This window comes from Cebus imitator, unplaced genomic scaffold (assembly GCF_001604975.1).
Source record: "Cebus imitator isolate Cc_AM_T3 unplaced genomic scaffold, Cebus_imitator-1.0 Scaffold112, whole genome shotgun sequence".
In the NCBI taxonomy this organism is placed as follows: Eukaryota; Metazoa; Chordata; class Mammalia; order Primates; family Cebidae; genus Cebus; species Cebus imitator.
In genome coordinates, this window is record NW_016107427.1 from 520,995 (window position 1) to 538,693 (window position 17,699).

The 17,699-nt window shown below is 53.7% G+C and overlaps 1 protein-coding gene across 1 annotated transcript in view; it reads right to left on the reverse strand.

Moving 5' to 3' along the window:
• Positions 1 to 17,699, reverse strand: part of PCNT (pericentrin) — a 112,547-nt gene that overhangs the window by 34,463 nt on the left and 60,385 nt on the right. The window contains exons 17-27 of the mRNA XM_017538476.2: positions 17,102 to 17,248; positions 16,025 to 16,176; positions 13,253 to 13,395; positions 12,750 to 12,982; positions 11,654 to 11,816; positions 10,887 to 11,099; positions 3,911 to 4,140; positions 3,284 to 3,400; positions 3,169 to 3,189; positions 2,283 to 2,489; positions 248 to 418 (exon numbers count right to left, since the gene is read on the reverse strand). Coding sequence (XP_017393965.2) covers positions 248 to 418; positions 2,283 to 2,489; positions 3,169 to 3,189; positions 3,284 to 3,400; positions 3,911 to 4,140; positions 10,887 to 11,099; positions 11,654 to 11,816; positions 12,750 to 12,982; positions 13,253 to 13,395; positions 16,025 to 16,176; positions 17,102 to 17,248 — 1,797 coding nt within the window. The remainder of the gene's footprint in view (positions 1 to 247; positions 419 to 2,282; positions 2,490 to 3,168; positions 3,190 to 3,283; positions 3,401 to 3,910; positions 4,141 to 10,886; positions 11,100 to 11,653; positions 11,817 to 12,749; positions 12,983 to 13,252; positions 13,396 to 16,024; positions 16,177 to 17,101; positions 17,249 to 17,699) is intronic.

Sequence of the window (17,699 nt, forward strand, 5' to 3'; positions counted from 1 at the left end):
GAAGTATTAAAAGTCATCTAACATTCTATTAAGAATTGTTTTAGAAATTACTAAAACAGCTTTGAGAGATTTGAAAGCACATGCCTAAAACAGGTATTACTCCCCTGTGCCTATACCCACAAACAAATGGTAAAGCTGCAAGGAATACGGTGGTCACAAGCCCATCATCTGCGTTACTGGATGTCGGACCTTCCAGAGACGCCACTGGACACTGACCTGCAGTCCCAAGGCCCCACTTCGTACTCACCTCGCTCTCTCGCTGCAGGAGTGCGCTCTGTGTCACCTCTAATGGGGTTTCTGGACTCTGCGGAGGGCTGCCTGCAGGAGGCTCAGGACATCTGCCTGCATCCAGCGTAGACTGCAACGTGGACACTAGAAGCAAGCTACTCATCTGCTGTTCCTTTAACGCCTCTTTATCCTATTAAAAACAGGAAATCTATTTTAAGCAAATATTTGGGAATTCAGTACCTCAAACTGCGGCCTGTTAAAACACAGGCCATCTTCAGCTGCTCCCAAAGCAGGCCAGGTGCACCTGCACGCACCTGCACTCAATGATGCACCTGGCGCACCAGTACCCAGAACCCTGCCGTCTCCTGGCAGAGGCCTGCCTGGTGCAGGACGTGACCCAGAGCCACAGCCTGTGCCCAAGTCCACTGTGAGGAACTGATCTACAGTAACAGTCACCAAACTATTACCAATATATTCACAACTGACAAAAACCTGCCAAAAAAATGGGGCAATGGCAGATGCCATGATGATACAATGAATATTTCCTGCCCAGAAAAATTTTTTAAAAGAATATTTAATATGAAGAAAATGGTCACAACGCATTACATGTGCAGGAGACTGGCATATAATATTGCATATAAAGTCCAATTTCACGAAGGGAAAAAAACCATTTTTTAGCCCTGGCACCCCCTAAAGCTCAGTAAACATCTGCTGAATGGAGGCAGAAGGAAGGGGTTGAGGAGCCCCGGAGCAGCTGTCACTGAAGCACAGGCAGTGGCCAGCCAGGGGACAACTCCGCTCCAAGCACAGGGGACGACGAGCTGTCTTCCCTGCCACACCGGAACAGAAACACCTCAGGTCCTCAGGAAAGGCCCAACCTAGTAATTCTCGCCAGCACTTTCAAGAAACAAACATAACTGGCCAAGCGAGGTGGCTCACACCTATAATCCCAGCACTCTGGGAGGCCAAGGTGGGCGGATCACCTGAGGTCAAGAGATCGAGACCATCCTGGCCAACATGGTGAAACCCTGTCTCTACTAAAAATACAAAAATTAGCTGGGCATGGTGGTGGGCGGCTGTAATCCCAGCTACTCGGGAGGCTGAGGCAGGAGAATCGCTTGAACCCTGGAGGCGGAGATTGCGGTGAGCTGAGATCGCGCCACTGCACTCCAGAACGAGACTCCGTCTCAAAAAAAGAATCGGACACACCTGAGAAAGCCTCCTCTCATGTATGAAGCAGGATTTGGGTCTGAGGGCCAAACGACTGATTCTAAAATCAAATTTCTTACGGAGCCTCACTTTCCAAATAACCTTTCAACCTCTGGTGACAGTAAAGACAGTTGAATTCCTTTTAGCTAAATGCTCACAAAGGAGGAGGGCAAAGCTACTAACTAGAAATGCAGACAGGCAGCCCTGTCCCCTCCAGCCACGAGACCTGCCACCCAGCTCAGCACCGCAGCCCCTCTTTCAACTCTCAGACACAAAAACAGAGCACGAGAAACAACAGCAACGCAAAACCATCACTGGAGAGCTTGCCCCTGGGAGCTGACTTAAGTTGCTCAACTCAAAAACTGAAAGAATTACAAGGGGTTCTCATCAAATTTTTTAGTAAGGTAAGTTTTTTTTTAACCTAAAATAATAAATGTTGGCCGGGCGCGGTGGCTCACGCCTATAATCCCAGCACTTTGGGAGGCCGAGACAGGTGGATTACGAGGTCAAGAGATTGAGACTATCCTAGTTAACATGGTAAAAATAAATAAATAAATGTTTACTTTATGAAATATTAAGGATAAATTCAGAGTTCTTGAGACATAAAGAAATGTTATAAAATGCTACTGCAGCAAATAAAAGCAGGAATCTCCAGAAAGATCAAAGTACGCTTGCTACCCAGTCACCAGTGACTTCTGTTTATCCCTGACGCCTGTGTTTCTGGCACAGACGTGGAGGGTGCGAGTGAAAAGGAAGCCCTGCCCGCTCCCCACCAGCTCAGCGACGAAGCCATGCATGCGGGGATGCCTCGCCACACATCCAGCCACAAAGCGGAGGCGCTTTACTTGTTCTAGCTCTTTCACAATGTTTCTCTGGTTTTCCAATTCTTCCTGGAGCTGGGCCACTTTTTTTCTGATGTGGACGTTCATCTCCTCCAGATGTTTAATCTCGTCTTCCTGCATTGACACTTGTCTATCTGCCAACTCTTTCTGTAGAGCCAATTCATTAAATCCATCCGACTTCTCTCTCAACTTTTGCTGTAACAACTCAACCTAAAACAACAAGAAGTGCTTGAGAAATACAACAGACTGTTTCACAAAAACCCATCTTCCAAACAAAACAATAGACAGCAAACGGATGGATGCCCTCTGCCCTCTCCTGGAGCCAAGCCGCATAGGGAGGCCTGAGGGAAGAACAACTGGGTGAAGGGATACTACTCAGCCACAAAAAGAAAAAGCTATGGCTACACTCAGCAACCTGGATCAATCCCAGATTCGGTGAACAGTGTCAGTCCTCAAAGATGACAAACTTCACACATCAGAAAGATGGAAAAGTTTTAGAAGCAGACGACAGGGGTGGCTGCCAAAGAAAGAACTACGGCATGGCCATGAAAGGGCCCATGAGGGTCCCTGGAGGGCGGAAGGCGCTGCAGCGTCACCAGGTCCCATACCGGCTGTGACACTGCATTCCAGCTTTGCAGATGTGACCTCTGGGGAACTGCATGTCTGCCCCGAGGGATCAGAGCCTTACCTCTAACGGCTGTGTGTGAATCCACCGTTAATTTTTAAAAAGAATAAACAAACCTACTAGAGCTTCCTCAGACAAAGGAAAGCAGGCGGCTGCAGCCCAAGCAAGAGTGAGAAGAGCAAGTGGGCAGAGGACAGTCCCCATGGGCGCAGGGGAGCCTGGGCGCGAGCGCAGGGGGTGCCTGTCTCGTCGATGCCTCCTCACCTCTCCATCCAGCGGCGCCTGCTGCCGTTTTCACGTACATGGAAGGCAAAAAGTTAAAGCTTAAAAACACAGCAGAAGACAGCAAGCCGCGGCACCGCACACCACGCGGACTTACCTGGCTGTCGTGAGGGCCGCAGGGCTGCGGCTTGGCCGCCTGGTGGAGCTGCCCCTCCAGCCTCTGAATCTCCTGCTGGAACTCCTCACGTTCATGCTCCCTCTCGGCAGCCTGCTCCTGGGGGGAGAAGCAGCATGTTGGAACCGCCTAACGGGGCCTGTGTGACCCTTGCAGCGAAGGCCCAGGCTTTCACAGCACATGGAAGCGCGACCACCCAACAGCTCAGACTCCAAATTTCCCCCTCGTCACAGCCCCCTTGTAAAAGGGAGGTAAGTAAAGAAAAGCGAGCCTCTGCATGGAACACAGGAACGTCTGGAACTGGCGGGCAGGAGGACGAGAGCTGGTGAAAGCATGCAGTGCAGGCCCAGCCTGGCCCCAAAGGATGCCTCTGGGACTGAGAAGGAGCATGGCAAGACCAGGGAAGGCAGCCCTTGGAGGCCTGAGCCACAAACATGGGCAACCAAGACACCCACCAAGAGTCAGTGACCTGGGTGCCCCCGTGCAGCAGGTGTGGGATGCCCGCCTCAACATCCCACCAGAGAAGCTTCTGTAACGATCTGGAAAGAAGCTCAGGCTGTAACGGCAGCTTTCAATGACCAAATAAAAAGCATTATTCAGAATTCTTACATCCATGAATTGCCGCTGGCTGCGCAAATGCTTGTCCAGAGACGCCACCTGCTGTTCCAGGGCGGTGACAGCCTCTGCCTGCTTGGCACACCCGAGATGCTGAGACAGCTGTTCTTCCAACTCCAACTCCAAAATCTTCATCTGGGCGAGCAGGGCTGAGCGGTCCTTCTCAGCCTGCTTTTTGTTCTCCGACTGTTCCGTGACCAGATCCTCCACTTCCTTCCGGAGAGCTAAGGAGGCAAACCAGACAAAGACAGGGAACGCCTGCACCTCAGGGGCTGTACTGAGCAGGGCACACACATGTGCATTTCCTGATGATGATTCCCTCAAAACCCACCCAAAATGAAGTCACATGACTTTGGGGTAAAAAGCCCACCTTTTAAAACAAAATTGGCTAAAATAAATTTTTTAAGCCTGAGAAGAATACTTCTGAGTGACACATCAGGTAATTCTCTAGGAATTCTGTCTTCACAACACTCTCCCTGACAGAAACACACGACTAAGACTCTCCCCATGCAAGCCCAGTCCCAGCAGACGACTGACGGTGCTGAGTGCCTGGAGTTGTGACGTGTCTGGGGGAAAGGCAAATGCCCCATTGGTAAAGCAAAAGCGAATCTAGGCCAGGCACAGTGGCTCACACCTGTAATCCCAACACTTTGGGAGGCCAAGGCAGGCAGATCACTTGAGGTCAGGAGTTTGAGACCAGCCTGGACATCATGTTGAAATCCCGTCTCTACTAAAAATACAAAAATCAGTTGGGCGTGGTGGTGCATGCCTGTAATCACAGCTACTCAGGAGGCTGAGGCAGGAAAATTACTTGAATCTGGAGCAGAGGGTGCAGTGAGCTGAGGTTGCAGTGAGCTAAGATCACCGCTGCACTCCAGTTTGGGCAGCAAAGTGAGGCTCCATCTCATAAATATAAATAAATAAAATTAACTGGGTATCGCAGTTTAAATTTCTGTCCCCTCCAAAACTCCTGCTGGAATTTCATTGCCAGTGTGGTTATACTGGAGGGGCCTTTAAAAGGTGATTAGGCCAGAAGGGCTCCACCCTCACAGCAGCTGGGATGCCTCGATCAGAGGGCTGTGGCTGTGGGCCCTCCCTCCAGGCCCTTCCGCCTCTGCCCCATAAAGATCCTGAGGAGCCAGCTCTCCACTCCAGAGGGCGCAGCATGTAAGGCTCTGCCTTAGAAGCAGAGGCCGAGCCCTCACCAGACACCAAACCTGCTGGCATCTTCACCTTAGGCTTTCCAGCGTCCAAAAGTGCGAGCCACAAAGGTCTGTCTGTGATGAATCCCCGAGCCTCAAGATTCTGTTCCAGTAGCCCAGACTGCCTGAGACCCTGGGTAGTGAAGCCCCAGGCCAAGTGCAAACTGCGGATTAAAAAGCATCTTGAGACAAGGGGCTCTCTGCTGCTGAATCCTGAAGTCTTTATTTATTACTGTTTTTTTTTTTGAGACAGTCTGGCTCTGGGATTACAGGTGTGAGCAACCACTCCCAGCCTGAATCCTGAAGTCTTTAAGCCATCCAAAAACTAAATTATTAAATTCGTGCATGTTAATTGACATTTCACCAGTTTCGAAAAAAACATTTTGATCTATAAAATTGTTAGTGTTTTATAACAAACTATCATGGCCAAAGCAAGTAACATTCTCAATAAATGCTCACGCCGCTGTCCGCAGTGACGGCGACTCCGCTGTAAACATGCTGCTGTGGCAATGCCATTCACAGCCTGGGACGAGGAGTTGGCCCGGGGACAGCTGCTCCCCAACTACAGCCCTGGGACGAGGGGTTGGCCCGGGGACAGCTGCTCCCCAACTACAGTCCTGGGACGAGGGGTTGGCCCGGGGACAGCTGCTCCCCAACTACAGTCCGGGGACGAGGGGTTGGCCCGGGGACAGCTGCTCCCCAACTCAGTCCTGGGACGGGGGATTGGCCCGGGGACAGCTGCTGCCCAACTATAGTCCTGGCCCTGGACATGACCCGGGCTCCGCGCGGCCCAAAACATCACCATCTTCAGGGCCAAGGGCGCCGGGGCACACACTGGGGCTGGGCGCCTGTGACACACACGCAGCCTCAGGGAGGCACAGGAGGATCGCAATCCCCGCTGGTTGAGCAGGCGACCCCCATGCTGAGCAGGCACAGGCCCTCCTAGGAGACCAGAGCAGGGACCCAGCCCAACAACAGCTACAACTGCCACAAGAGTTCCTGAAAAGCAGCACAAACTGTAGCTTAGGACTGTAGTTAGTATCATCAGAGAAATGCTCCCGTGTTGCTGGGGAATTGAAATGAGACACTACCACCCACTTCTGTGAATACTGATGATTAGAGTATCGCTGTATTTATTGTTTGCCACAGAAGTTCTGAAGGTCTTTTCTTTAGTAAATAATTTGCAAAATCCAGTGCAAACACACAGCACATCACACAGAGATCACTCGTTTGTCCTTACAGACCTGAGTCCGTGTGTGCTGCAGTGACAGCTGTACCTACGGACGAAAGTGCATTTACTGAGGCGGACACGGAACCTGAGAGTCAGAGCCACGAAACTGCATTTACTGAGGCAGACACGGAACCTGAGTCAGAGCCACGAAAGTGCATTTACTGACACGGACACAGAACCTGAGAGTCAGAGCCACTGAAGGCTCCGGGCACTGCTACTGGTCTTTTGAGACGGAGTTTCACTCTTGTTACCCAGGCTGGAGTGCAATGGCGCGATCTCGGCTCACCGCAACCTCCGTCTCCTGGGTTCAGGCAATTCTCCTGCCTCAGCCTCCTGAGTAGCTGGGATTACAGGCACGCGCCACCATGCCCAGCTAATTTTTTGTAGTTTTAGTAGAGACGGGGTTTCACCATGTTGACCAGGATGGTCTCGATCTCTTGACCTCGTGATCCACCCGTCTCGGCCTCCCAAAGTGCTGGGATTACAGGCTTGAGCCACCGCACCCGGCCCTGCTACTGGTCTTGAACAATCTCTAGGCTCAGTGTCCACCATGCCCACAACCGCCTGTGCAGGTGCAGCACACGGACTTTTTGAGGAAACCAAGGGAACAAACGGGACAGGCGACACCGCCAGAAGAGGGCCAGGAAACACACCTCACAGCAGAGGAGGCGCCACGCAGTACGGCCAGGTTGGGCTGCGGCACATAGGCCCTGCCGGTAGGCAGGGCACAGTCACACAGCTGCAGGTCCAGGGTGAAAGGAAAAGAGAGAAACCAGAATGCGAAACTAAGGCAGAGTTAACAACATCAAAATGAAAGCAAACCAAGAGGACCACAGAGAAATGATGAGAATTTCCCAGTGACAAAACAGAGTTGGTCCAGGACATGAAAGGGCTCCATGAGATCCGTGCCCAGCATGCCAGGCACCTGCCACTGCAGGGCCTGTGGTAAGCCTCAGCTTCTATCCTGGGGCCTACAGGGACCCGACAGGCTATGGACACCCAGGGCCCATGTCCACCTGCCACGGCACTCCCTGGTGGGCCAGGCCTCACAGCAGGGGGTGAACCAGAGGCAAAGCAGCAGAGGGGCCACCACAGCCTTGGGAAGAAGCCTCTGTGGTGCTCAGCCCCATATGCCCAGGCCCAGGCCAAGACACCCATGCTGGCCACAGGGGCCCTGGCCACTCGGCCTAGGCCTCACCAGGCGGTTCAAGAATACACAGGCCGTACACCCCTTTCTCTGCCAGGAGTCCTGACTAACGAGGTGACTGGGCTGAAGTCCAAGGACTCGTGGTGATAAAACACCAGGTGGTCTCCCCCGTCAAAGAGTGCGGCCCAGCTACCACTGGCTGGGCACAAAGACACTGGAAACAGGGTAGCAGAATCCACAGGGAGGGGACCGGCCACGAGGCTGCCTCTCGACAGCAGGGGGCAAGCAGAGAAAGCATCAGGGGAGACAAAATGACGGATGCCAGACACAACAGCAGAGTCAGGACAGAGATGCAGGCCCTGGGTGCCAAGAGTGATGGAGGATGTCCGAGCCGTTGCTGAAAAGTCCGAGGAGACGCAGGAAAACGAGCGCCTCACAGGAAAAGAAACAGCATCTTGAGTCATGTCTCCAGCACAACTTGACTCGCAGAAGTGGCGATGGAGGAGACTCCAGGCCCTCCCAGTCCTCCCTCTGTGGACACATGTTGTACAGGGGCAGCAGCACTTGGAGGCCCGTGGGGAGACAACACTGGCCTGAGCCTGGCAGCAGCTAACTCCACAGTGAGGACTTCACAGCTGGCCAAGGAAAATCCACCCCAGAGCAAGGCCAAGGCCAAGCTGGCAGGCAAGAAGGGAACACCAAGAACAGCAGGAAGGGCCCAACACCCACAGGTGCGGCCAAAAAACACTGGCTTAAATGGACCAAAAGAAGACACTCACAGGTAGGGTTTTGTTTTTTGTTTTTGAGACAGAGTCTTGCTCTGTTGCCAGGCACCAGGCTGGAGTGCAGTGGCACAATTGCGGCTCACTGCAATCTCTCCTCCTGGGTTCGAGCAATTCTCCTGTCTCAGCCTCTCAAGTAGCTGGGACTACAGATGCAAGCCACCACGCCCAGCTAATTTTTGTATTTTTTGGTAGAGATGGGGTTTCGCCATGTTGGCCAGGATGGTCTCGATCTCTTGATCTTGTGATCCACCCGCCTCGGCCTCCCAAAGTGCGGGGATTACAGGCATATGCCACCACGCCCGGCCTACAGGTAGGGTTTCTTAAAAAGTCATGAACACGGTATCCACATGAGACACAACTAAAACAGAGCATTTAAAAAGACTCAAAATGAAAGGACAAGAAAAGATATACGAGGGGAAAAGCACCAGGCTAATCCTTCAACCTCAGAAATGTACATAAAAAATAGAAACAGGATAAACAGGAATGACAAAAATGAATGAAAAAAAGAAGAAGACAGTGTGGACGTGATCATAGACAGTTTAAAACACCCAGCAAGACAACGCCTTCCACACTGGGCCAAAGAATCACAAGCTTGTGTGACCCAAATGTCAACACGAGCATCACAGGTGGAAAGGCTAGGGCATGACCTGAACCCACAGCCTGCGAGGTGGCAAACATGCCTGCCGGCGTCCAACCCAAAAAGCCCACAGAGTGAAGAAAGCCAGAAACCACAGGAGCTGGCCGGGCACAGTGACTCACACTTGTAATCCCAGCACTTTGGGAGGCTAAGGCAGGTGGCTCACTTGAGGTCAGGAGTTCAAGACCAGCCTGGCCAACGTGGTGAAACCCTATCTCTACCAAAAATATAAAAACTCAGCCGGGTGTCAGCAGGGCGTGGTGGCTCAAGCCTGTAATCCCAGCACTTTGGGAGGCCGAGACGGGTGAATCACGAGGTCAAGAGATTGAGACCATCCTGGTCAACATGGTGAAACCCTGTCTCTACTAAAACTACAAAAAATTAGCTGGGTATGGTGGCACGTGCCTGTAATCCCAGCTACTCAGGAGGCTGAGGCAGGAGAATTGCCTGAACCCAGGAGGTGGAGGTTGCGGTAAGCCGAGATCGTGCCATTGCACTCCAGCCTGGGTAACAGGAGTGAAACTCCGTCTCAAAAAAAAGAAAAAAAATCAGCCGGGTGTGGTGATGCGTGCCTATAATCCCAGCTACTCAGAAGGCTGTGCAGGAGAATCGCTTAAATCTGAGAGGCGGAGGTTGTAGTGAGCCGACATCATGCCACTGCACGACAGCCTGGGCGACAGCAAGACTCTGTCTCAAAAAAGAAACCACAGGAGCAAGAAATCATAGGAACGAGAGCAAAAATCCACGAGACAGAGGACAGCAAATGAGAATGGCCACAAATATTAAAAGCTGGTTGTTTTCTAAAGAGAAAAACGTAAAAAAAAAATAGTTTTTAAAACAAAAAATGAGACTTCTGAATTGGCTGTGGTGGTTCCTTCGATGCCCAAGCTTATAACTACTCCAGTTTGTGTTGGGAAGGGATGACCCCGAGACCACAAACTCCTGGAAGGAATGAAAAGCACCGGCTCCTCTGCCTCCGGAGCACCAAGATCCCGGAGTACAGAGCGTCTGCGCAGTGGGAGCCTGAGATCCCAGGAGTGCGGGGCGCCCACGGGGTGGGAGCCTGAGATCCCGGGAGTGCAGAGTGCCTTCGGGGTGGGAGCCTGAGATCCCGGGAGTGCGGGGCGCCTGCGGGGTGGGAGCCTGAGATCCCGGGAGTGCAGAGTGTCTGCGGAGTGGGAGCCTGAGATGCCAGGAGTGCAGAGTGCCTGCAGGGTGGGAGCCTGAGATCCCGGGAGTGCGGGGCGCCCATGGGGTGGGGGCCTGAGATCCCAGGAGTGCAGGGTGTCTACAGGGTGGAAAAATGGGCACGCGGGTGGCAGGACCAGCCAGGTCTGAGCTGAAAAGGTATGGGGAGAAAGCCAGGGTCAGAGGCAGCGACCGGGGAGGCACAGCATCAGGACTGAGGGCAGACACCCCAGCCCTGGGAAAAGCCTTTGCTCAAGCTCAGCAAGCTACTGAGGACACAGTTCCCTGAAGGCTTGACATTTTAAGCTTCTTATGTTTTGGCCGTTTTCATTTTAAATGCCTTTAAAACCAAAATATCTAAAAATCTGAAAGGATATGAACTAATTTTGTTAGAACTATATTTTCCTAATTGGGGTTAGTATCAGGCCCTCGGCTATTTTTAATGAGATCGTAAAGCTGCTCTCTTTTGCCGTGGCTTGGCTCTGTCCCCAGCTGCTGCTGTTGGACTCAGAACTCCTCTTATTTCCACCTCACAGAGGTGGGGGACCCTCCAACCAGCGGGGCCAACAGACAACCCACCTTCTCCGAAAGGGCAGCAAGGCCAGCGGACCCCTCACGGATCCTGCACAAGCTTCCCACGCCCAGCGTTCCACAGAAGCAGCGTGCTGGTTTACACTTGGCCCTCTAGAGACACTGAGCAACCCTGGGAGCTGGGGAAGCCACGGCAGCCGCGCCCACGTGCCACAGTTCACACTGCCCTCCAGAGCCCACGCTCCTCACCAGCTTCTCTGGCCTCTGCATCCGCGGCTGCAGCCTCCCCCTGGCTCCACAGACGGGCACACTCCTCCCTCAGTGCCGCCTGCTCCTGCACCGCGTGCTGCAGCTGCTGCCTCAGGCTCTCCAGCTCCAGAACCAGGCGGTGCTCGGAATCCTCCTTCCCAGCCAGCGCCTTCTGCAGATCCACAGCCTCCACCTTGAATCCCTCGAGGGTACCTTTGGGGGACACAGAGATGCTCTGAGAAAGCCAGCCCTGGGTGCAGAGTTGACATCACCCCATATCCACACCTGCTCCACGGTTTGCATAGAGACCTCAAGCAAGGAGACCCATGAGACAAGCGCCACGGGCAACGGAGGACGGCCTGCTGGGAGTGAGGAACGTGCCACCGCCCCTGAGGGCAGCAGACCTAAGAGCTGGAGGCATGTAGGACCAGCTGAGACCCTGAGAGACAGGGCCATGGGCAACGGAGGATGGCCTGCTGGGAGGGAGGAACCTGGACACCACCCCTGAGGGCAGCAGAGCTAAGAGCTGGAGGCTTCCATGACCCAGCTGGGGGCCTCCAACGGAGCAGCTCCCAAACACCCTGTTCCTCCCATACCATGGGTACCTCCCACTGTTGGCTTCGTTTTACATTTCACTTTTAAAACCCCATTCCGAAGGCTTCCTTCCTTCATCGAGGCCGGGCCTGCCCCCGCATTGGCTCCAGGCGCCCGAGGCCCCACGCTGCTCACCCTGCGGCTCTAGGAGCCCAAGGCCCCGCACTGCTCACCCTGCGTCTTGTGCAGCTCCAGCGCCAGCTCCGCCTTTGCTGCGCTCTCCTCCTTCAAGCACTCCAGCAGCTCCTGGTGCTTCCTGACAACCTGTGCCGTCTCCTCATTTTTAAAACTAAATTCTTTTTCAAAACGAGAATGAATCTGGCGTGCTTCTTCCAACTGTTAAAACACATTTACAAATCAAAACTTCAAATCAAAAATAACTGAAGCTTATGTTACTTCTACCCCCGGGCCCTTCGGGCCGTCACCACCCAGGCAGGGCCAGGGCTCCAGTCTCCAACGAGGACCCTGCACGTGGCCAGCAGTCCCTCCCGGCCTCCCAGCTGAGCCCTGGTCCCTCTCCCTTCCTCCAGACACTCCCCTGCCAAGTGTGTCCAGTCTGGGACTCCCAGACCATCTACAGGCTGAGGCCCAGAGTCACCTCTGAATTCAAAACTTAGCAAAAAATGATTTTTTTCTTTTGAGACAGGGTCTCTTTCTGTCACCCAGGCTGGAGTGCAGTGGAACAATCATGACTCACTGCAGTCAGCCTCGGCCTCCTGGGCTCAAGCAATCCTCCTGCCTCAGCCTCCTGAGGAGCTGGGTCCGCAGGTGCATGCCACCCACGCCTGGCTAAATTAAAAAAGAAAAGAAAATTTGTACAGATGGGAGTCTTGCTATGTTGCCCGGGCTGGCTCAAACTCCTAGGCTCAAGTGAGCCTCCTACCTCAGCCTCCCAAAGTGCGGGGACTACAGGAATGAGCATTGTGTCTGGCTGAAAAAAGGATCTTTGATTGCTTTCCACATATTCCTATTTAATGTCTTTTTTAATTGTCTAAAATGTTCTAAAACAATTTAAAAAACAATTTCCTTTTTTAGTGATAATCTCTAAATATGAAAACATGCCATATGGAGTTGCAATGGTGCATGAAGTGAAGTGAAATAAATGTGTCTATGTATTATCCAAATTAAACTGATTCTATGGCATTCAGAGCAAGCCCACTTCCTCATCTGATTCAGAAAAGCCTCCTCCCTGGGGAGAAACCCACGAGACAATGGCTGACACCAGCGTCCACCAGGCTTTTGAGGAAACATCAGCTACTCACTCCTCACCTGCCTGCTAGAGTCCAGGGCCATCTCCAGGAGTCCGTCCACGGCCAGGCTGAGGCTCTGGAAGACCCTCCGGATGGGCTGCTCACATTCCCGCACACTTTCTGGGCTCATGAGAAAGCTTTCACGCATGTGGCTGCTAATCTCAGCCACGCAAGACATCTCTGCACATTCAGACAAGGTTCTGTCCAACTCCGGCAGGGCTGCGTCAGACCATGTCTCCTCCAGCGCCGGAGCTGAAAGACGGGCAGATACCGGCACACGTGGCTCAGCGAGCAAGTTGGCCACAGCCACGACAGCCACAGCGACAAGGCATCTCAGAATGAGAACCGGGAACTGAGACAAGACAGCACCCGTCACAGGAGCTGGCAAATTTGGCCCAGACCCCAGTCTCGGAAACCAGGAAAGCAGTGCCTTCCTGGAGGATCCTCTCCGAGAGCTCCAGGCCCACATAGGGACTGCAAGCACAGGGTGGGCGGCTGGGGGCCTGGTCCTGGCACACTCACCTGCCGACAGGGCCAGGCCTGTGCCTGCGTCGTCCAGACAGAGCCCCACACGCTCCCCAATCCGGCTCCTTAGGGTGATGGCTGCCCTCAGCGTCTCTCCAAACAATCCCAGCAGCCTGCGCAGGGCGTCCTGGAGGGCCCCTCTGAGACAGGAAACACCCATCAGGTAAGCCGGTCATGGCATGGGAACCCACCCCAGATACTGCTGAGGGGCTGCCCACCAGTCTGCACGACTCGGCCCACAGCCACCTGTCCCTGTGGAGCCGGAAGACACAATCCTCACCCCCACGAGCACGGGAAGCTGAGACCACAGACAAGACAACCACTGGGTGCCCACTCCAGGACGTGGGCTTCCTAGGTGAGGTCTTCCTGATGCCATTTCTGATTTGCAAAAGGTGCCATATTAGTAATGCAATAAGCCCGTCCTGCAGGTATGCGATGTGGGTGCATAGTGTAAATCACCCTATGATTTACACTATGGAGCGGCACACAGGCTCAGTCTCTCCCCCAGAGCACAGGCTGCACCAGCCAGCGGTTTTACAAGATGTCTGTCCAACACCAGTCATGCCTAAGCCACACGTTCACAGGAGTCGCAAGGTGAGAGGAGGATGGCGTCTCCCAGCCTCCCTCTAGGCCTCGCGGACATGTGGTCTGAGATGCTTCTGTTTTTACACACAGGGGCTCCTGGGGCCCAGGCCCCTCCACGCCTTGCTCCCTGCACTGCAATGTAGGGGCAGCCCTCCCAAGTGTGATGCCACTGAGGAAGGGCAGGCTGACCCTGCACCTACACGGCTGACCCTCCCTCCACTCCGCTCACAGTTCTAACCCCCAGAGCCCAACCCTGTGGAGCAGACGCTGAGGACTGATTCATGGAGACCGTGAGGTGAGACCGGCAGAAGCACCGTGCAGGCCCTGAGGAGCCCAGGACTCTGGGCAAATAACAGGGAGGGGGAGTCCTGAGGAGAGAATGCCACCCATTCCCTGGCACACTTCCAGCCCCTGAAATGCCCAACTCTTGCAGGCAGCAGGGCGTTGGCAGCTGCCCCTCCTCATGACAGGCACTCCCTCCAGCCTATAGGGATGGCAGGCTCACCTCTGCGCCCCTCATGTTTACAGCCTGGGCTACCCCACCTACTTCTACACCCCTTGAGTTTAGAGCACAGGATGCCCTACCCACTGCCAACCTCTGTGCCCCTCAGTTTAGAAGCTGGGGGGCCACCTCGCCTGCCGCTCGCCATGGCTCCGGTGACTCGAGAGTCAGCACCAAGCTACAAGTTGCCCACAGCCAAGTGCAAGAAAAGGCAAGGTCCTCACAGAAAAATCACAAAACCTGATGAAAAGAACAAAGATCTGCACAGACACGCCCTAAACACGGACGGACCCTCAGCATGACAGATGCCAACGCTCCAGAAACAGCTGTGAACTCAGAGAATCCCATCAGCCTGACCCAGTCTCCCGACCCTGGATGGGCTCCAGGGTGCAGCCAAACTCAGTCCAGGGCTTCAGGACACAGAGGCCTCGGGCGGGACACACCACAGGAACGGGACACACCACAGGAGTGGGACACAGAAGCCTCGGGTGGGATATACCACAGGAGCAGGAGACAGAGGCCTCAGGTGGGACACACCACAGGAGCGGGACACAGAGGCCTCGGGCGGGAGGGACATACCACAGGGGCGGGACATACCACAGGGGCGGGACACAGAGGCACAGGAGCAGGACATAGACGCCTTGGGTGAGACATACCACAAGGGTGGGACACAGAGGCCTCGGGCGGGACACACCACAGGAGCAGGACACAGACGCCTTGGGTGAGACACACCACAGGGGCGGGACACAGAGGCCTCGGGCGGAGCAGGACATAGACGCCTTGGGTGAGACACACCGATGGGAGCTGCCAAAGACCCATGAATGGGGACGGGGAGGACACGCACCCAAGGGGAGGCTGCACTGGCCAACTCCGTGGAGTCCACTGCCCAGACAGGTGCAAGCAACAACAGCGGAGAAGCTGCAGGCTCACCCCAGAGTCACACAAAAGCAAAACGTAAAGCCCGTGAGATGACCTGGGAAAACCTACATGGTGTCAGAGTAGCAGTTTCTTAAGACCCCAAACGAGACAAAGGGGCAGTCGAGCCTGAGGGATGGCACCGCCACAGGAGAGGAGGTGCCAGGACAGGACACAGGCCTGGGCCCGTGTGCTCAGGGGAGGTGACCCTGCAGCCCATGGTGAGCACACGCATGCCCTGCCATGGGAGAGCCCACGGGGCTGGGCGCTCAGCCCCCTGCCTGCAGGTCCCCAGGCACAGGCTCCCTGTGCAGAAAGGAATGGGCAGGGCTACGGCTGCTGCTCAGCTCAGTCTCAGAAACACGCGTGACACAGAGAGATGTGTGAGGCATGACGTTCCCACACAGTCCAAGCCACAGGAACCACGAGACGTGTGGGCCTGCACCCCACGCTAGGGACGAGGACCTGGATGCACCGTGGGGATGCCGATACCTAAGGGGAGGGGCCGGGCTCTGAGTGGGAGGAGAGGGACGGGATTTCCCAGGGAGGCTAGATGGGAAGCTGAGACACAGCAGGCAGGCAGGCGTGTGCTTCCAGCGCTTATAATCTTCTTAGGTGAGAGAAATAAGGAGGCCGGGTCCCCATCCACCAGGAGTCAGTGTGCACGGTGGCACCAGCCATGGGGCCAGGAGCCGGTCAGCCAGGGACCAATGGCCTCCACGTGACCCAGCGGGTGCAGGCAGCCCCGGGGCCAAGGACACACTGACCTCTCGCTGTAGGACAGGTCGGCGTCGGCCTTGAGCATGGAGAGAAGGTTTGCACCCTCCTGATTCTCCCGCTCCCGCCTCTGCTGCAGCGCCTCCAGCTCAGCACGGCACTCTTCTATCTCGTGACTCAAGGAGAAGACCTGGTCTTTCAGCTACGGGGAAAGATCGTAAATGCTTCAGTTAAAACGGTATGGTTAAAAGTCAATGGCTGTAAGGGACTTTCAATGTAACGGTCACGATTCGAGTCTCTGACACAGGACTTCTCAGCCCTGCGATGGTGCGAGAGCAGAAGGCATTCTGGCGCATTCGACGCACGGTGCCTTGACCAACAATGGTGGAGACGCAGCCCCCGCACAGGCCAAGGGGCACATTTAATAAAAATACAGCAAAGGTAAACGCGGTGCCGATTCAAGGTGAAAATCACTGATACGGTTTCTTCTCCATTACTCATCATTTACAAAAGAAGAATACATTGGCATCCCCAGCTGGAACCTGAGGCCAGGGGAGGGAAGGGGTGGTCATCAGAGATCCACTGCTCCAACAGCAGTTCCAGTAAGTCACTGTGACTGGTCATTCACAGAAGTCAGGTGCCAGGTAGACAAAGATCTTTCTTTTTGAAACAGGGTCTCATTCTGTCGCCCAGGCTGAGTGCAGTGGCCCAACCACGGCTCACTGTAGCCTCAATCTCTGGGGCACAAGCAATCCTCCTACCTCAGATTCCTGAGAAGCCGGGACTACAGGCGCACACCACCACACCTGGCTAATTTTTAAATTTTTTTGTAGAGACAGGGTCTTCCTATGTTGCCCAGGCTGGTCTCGAATTCCTGGAATGGAGTACTGGGATGATAGGTGTGGGCCCCGGTGCCAGGGGAGGTAGAATGGGCAGTGAGAGTCTAATGGGTACAGAGTCGAATTTTGCAAGATGAAGGCTTGGAGATGGCCAAATGCACCTCCGCCATGGAACGAGGCACTGAAACAGGGTTACGATGACTTCTATGCTACACGTCTTACCACCAAAAGAAAATGATTTTTATGCTGTACATGTCTTATTACAAGGGAAAGGCATATTCTACACACCTGCTGGACTTGGTGATTCTTCTCTTGAAGCTGCAGAGACAAAGACTCTTTTTCCTCTTGGTGAAAAGGCTGTGCCTGTGCACTCTGGAGCCTATGTGTCTCTTCTTTTTCAGGCAATGTAGCTTTCTTTTCACTTCCAAATTCACCCTGTACACATTAATAAAAATAAAAAATACCAGCAAGCTAGAAAAATGCATTATCTGCTATTAGCTATAATTCAGCACCTTCAGCAAATATCCACGGAGCTCCCACTCTGCACCAAGAGCCACCACTCACAGAAAACATGCGCTCAGAGACTTTGCGGAGAACATGAAGTCCTGGTTTCAGGGACACAAGTCCGCACCAGTGACAGCTGCGTGCAATGAGCACTGCTCACTACCATTCCTAAAGGGTTACCGTAACATCTTCAAGAGTCACATTAAGAAGTTCACCATCCTGGGGTTACAGCCATGAAAATCGAAGATATTTGGAAATCTAGGTTCCTTCCCTTTTAAATTTTATTTTCTTCCTAAATAATAAAAACTTTTAAATAAGATTCAATAAATGAATTAAAGTACATATATATATATATATACACATATATATATACACATATATA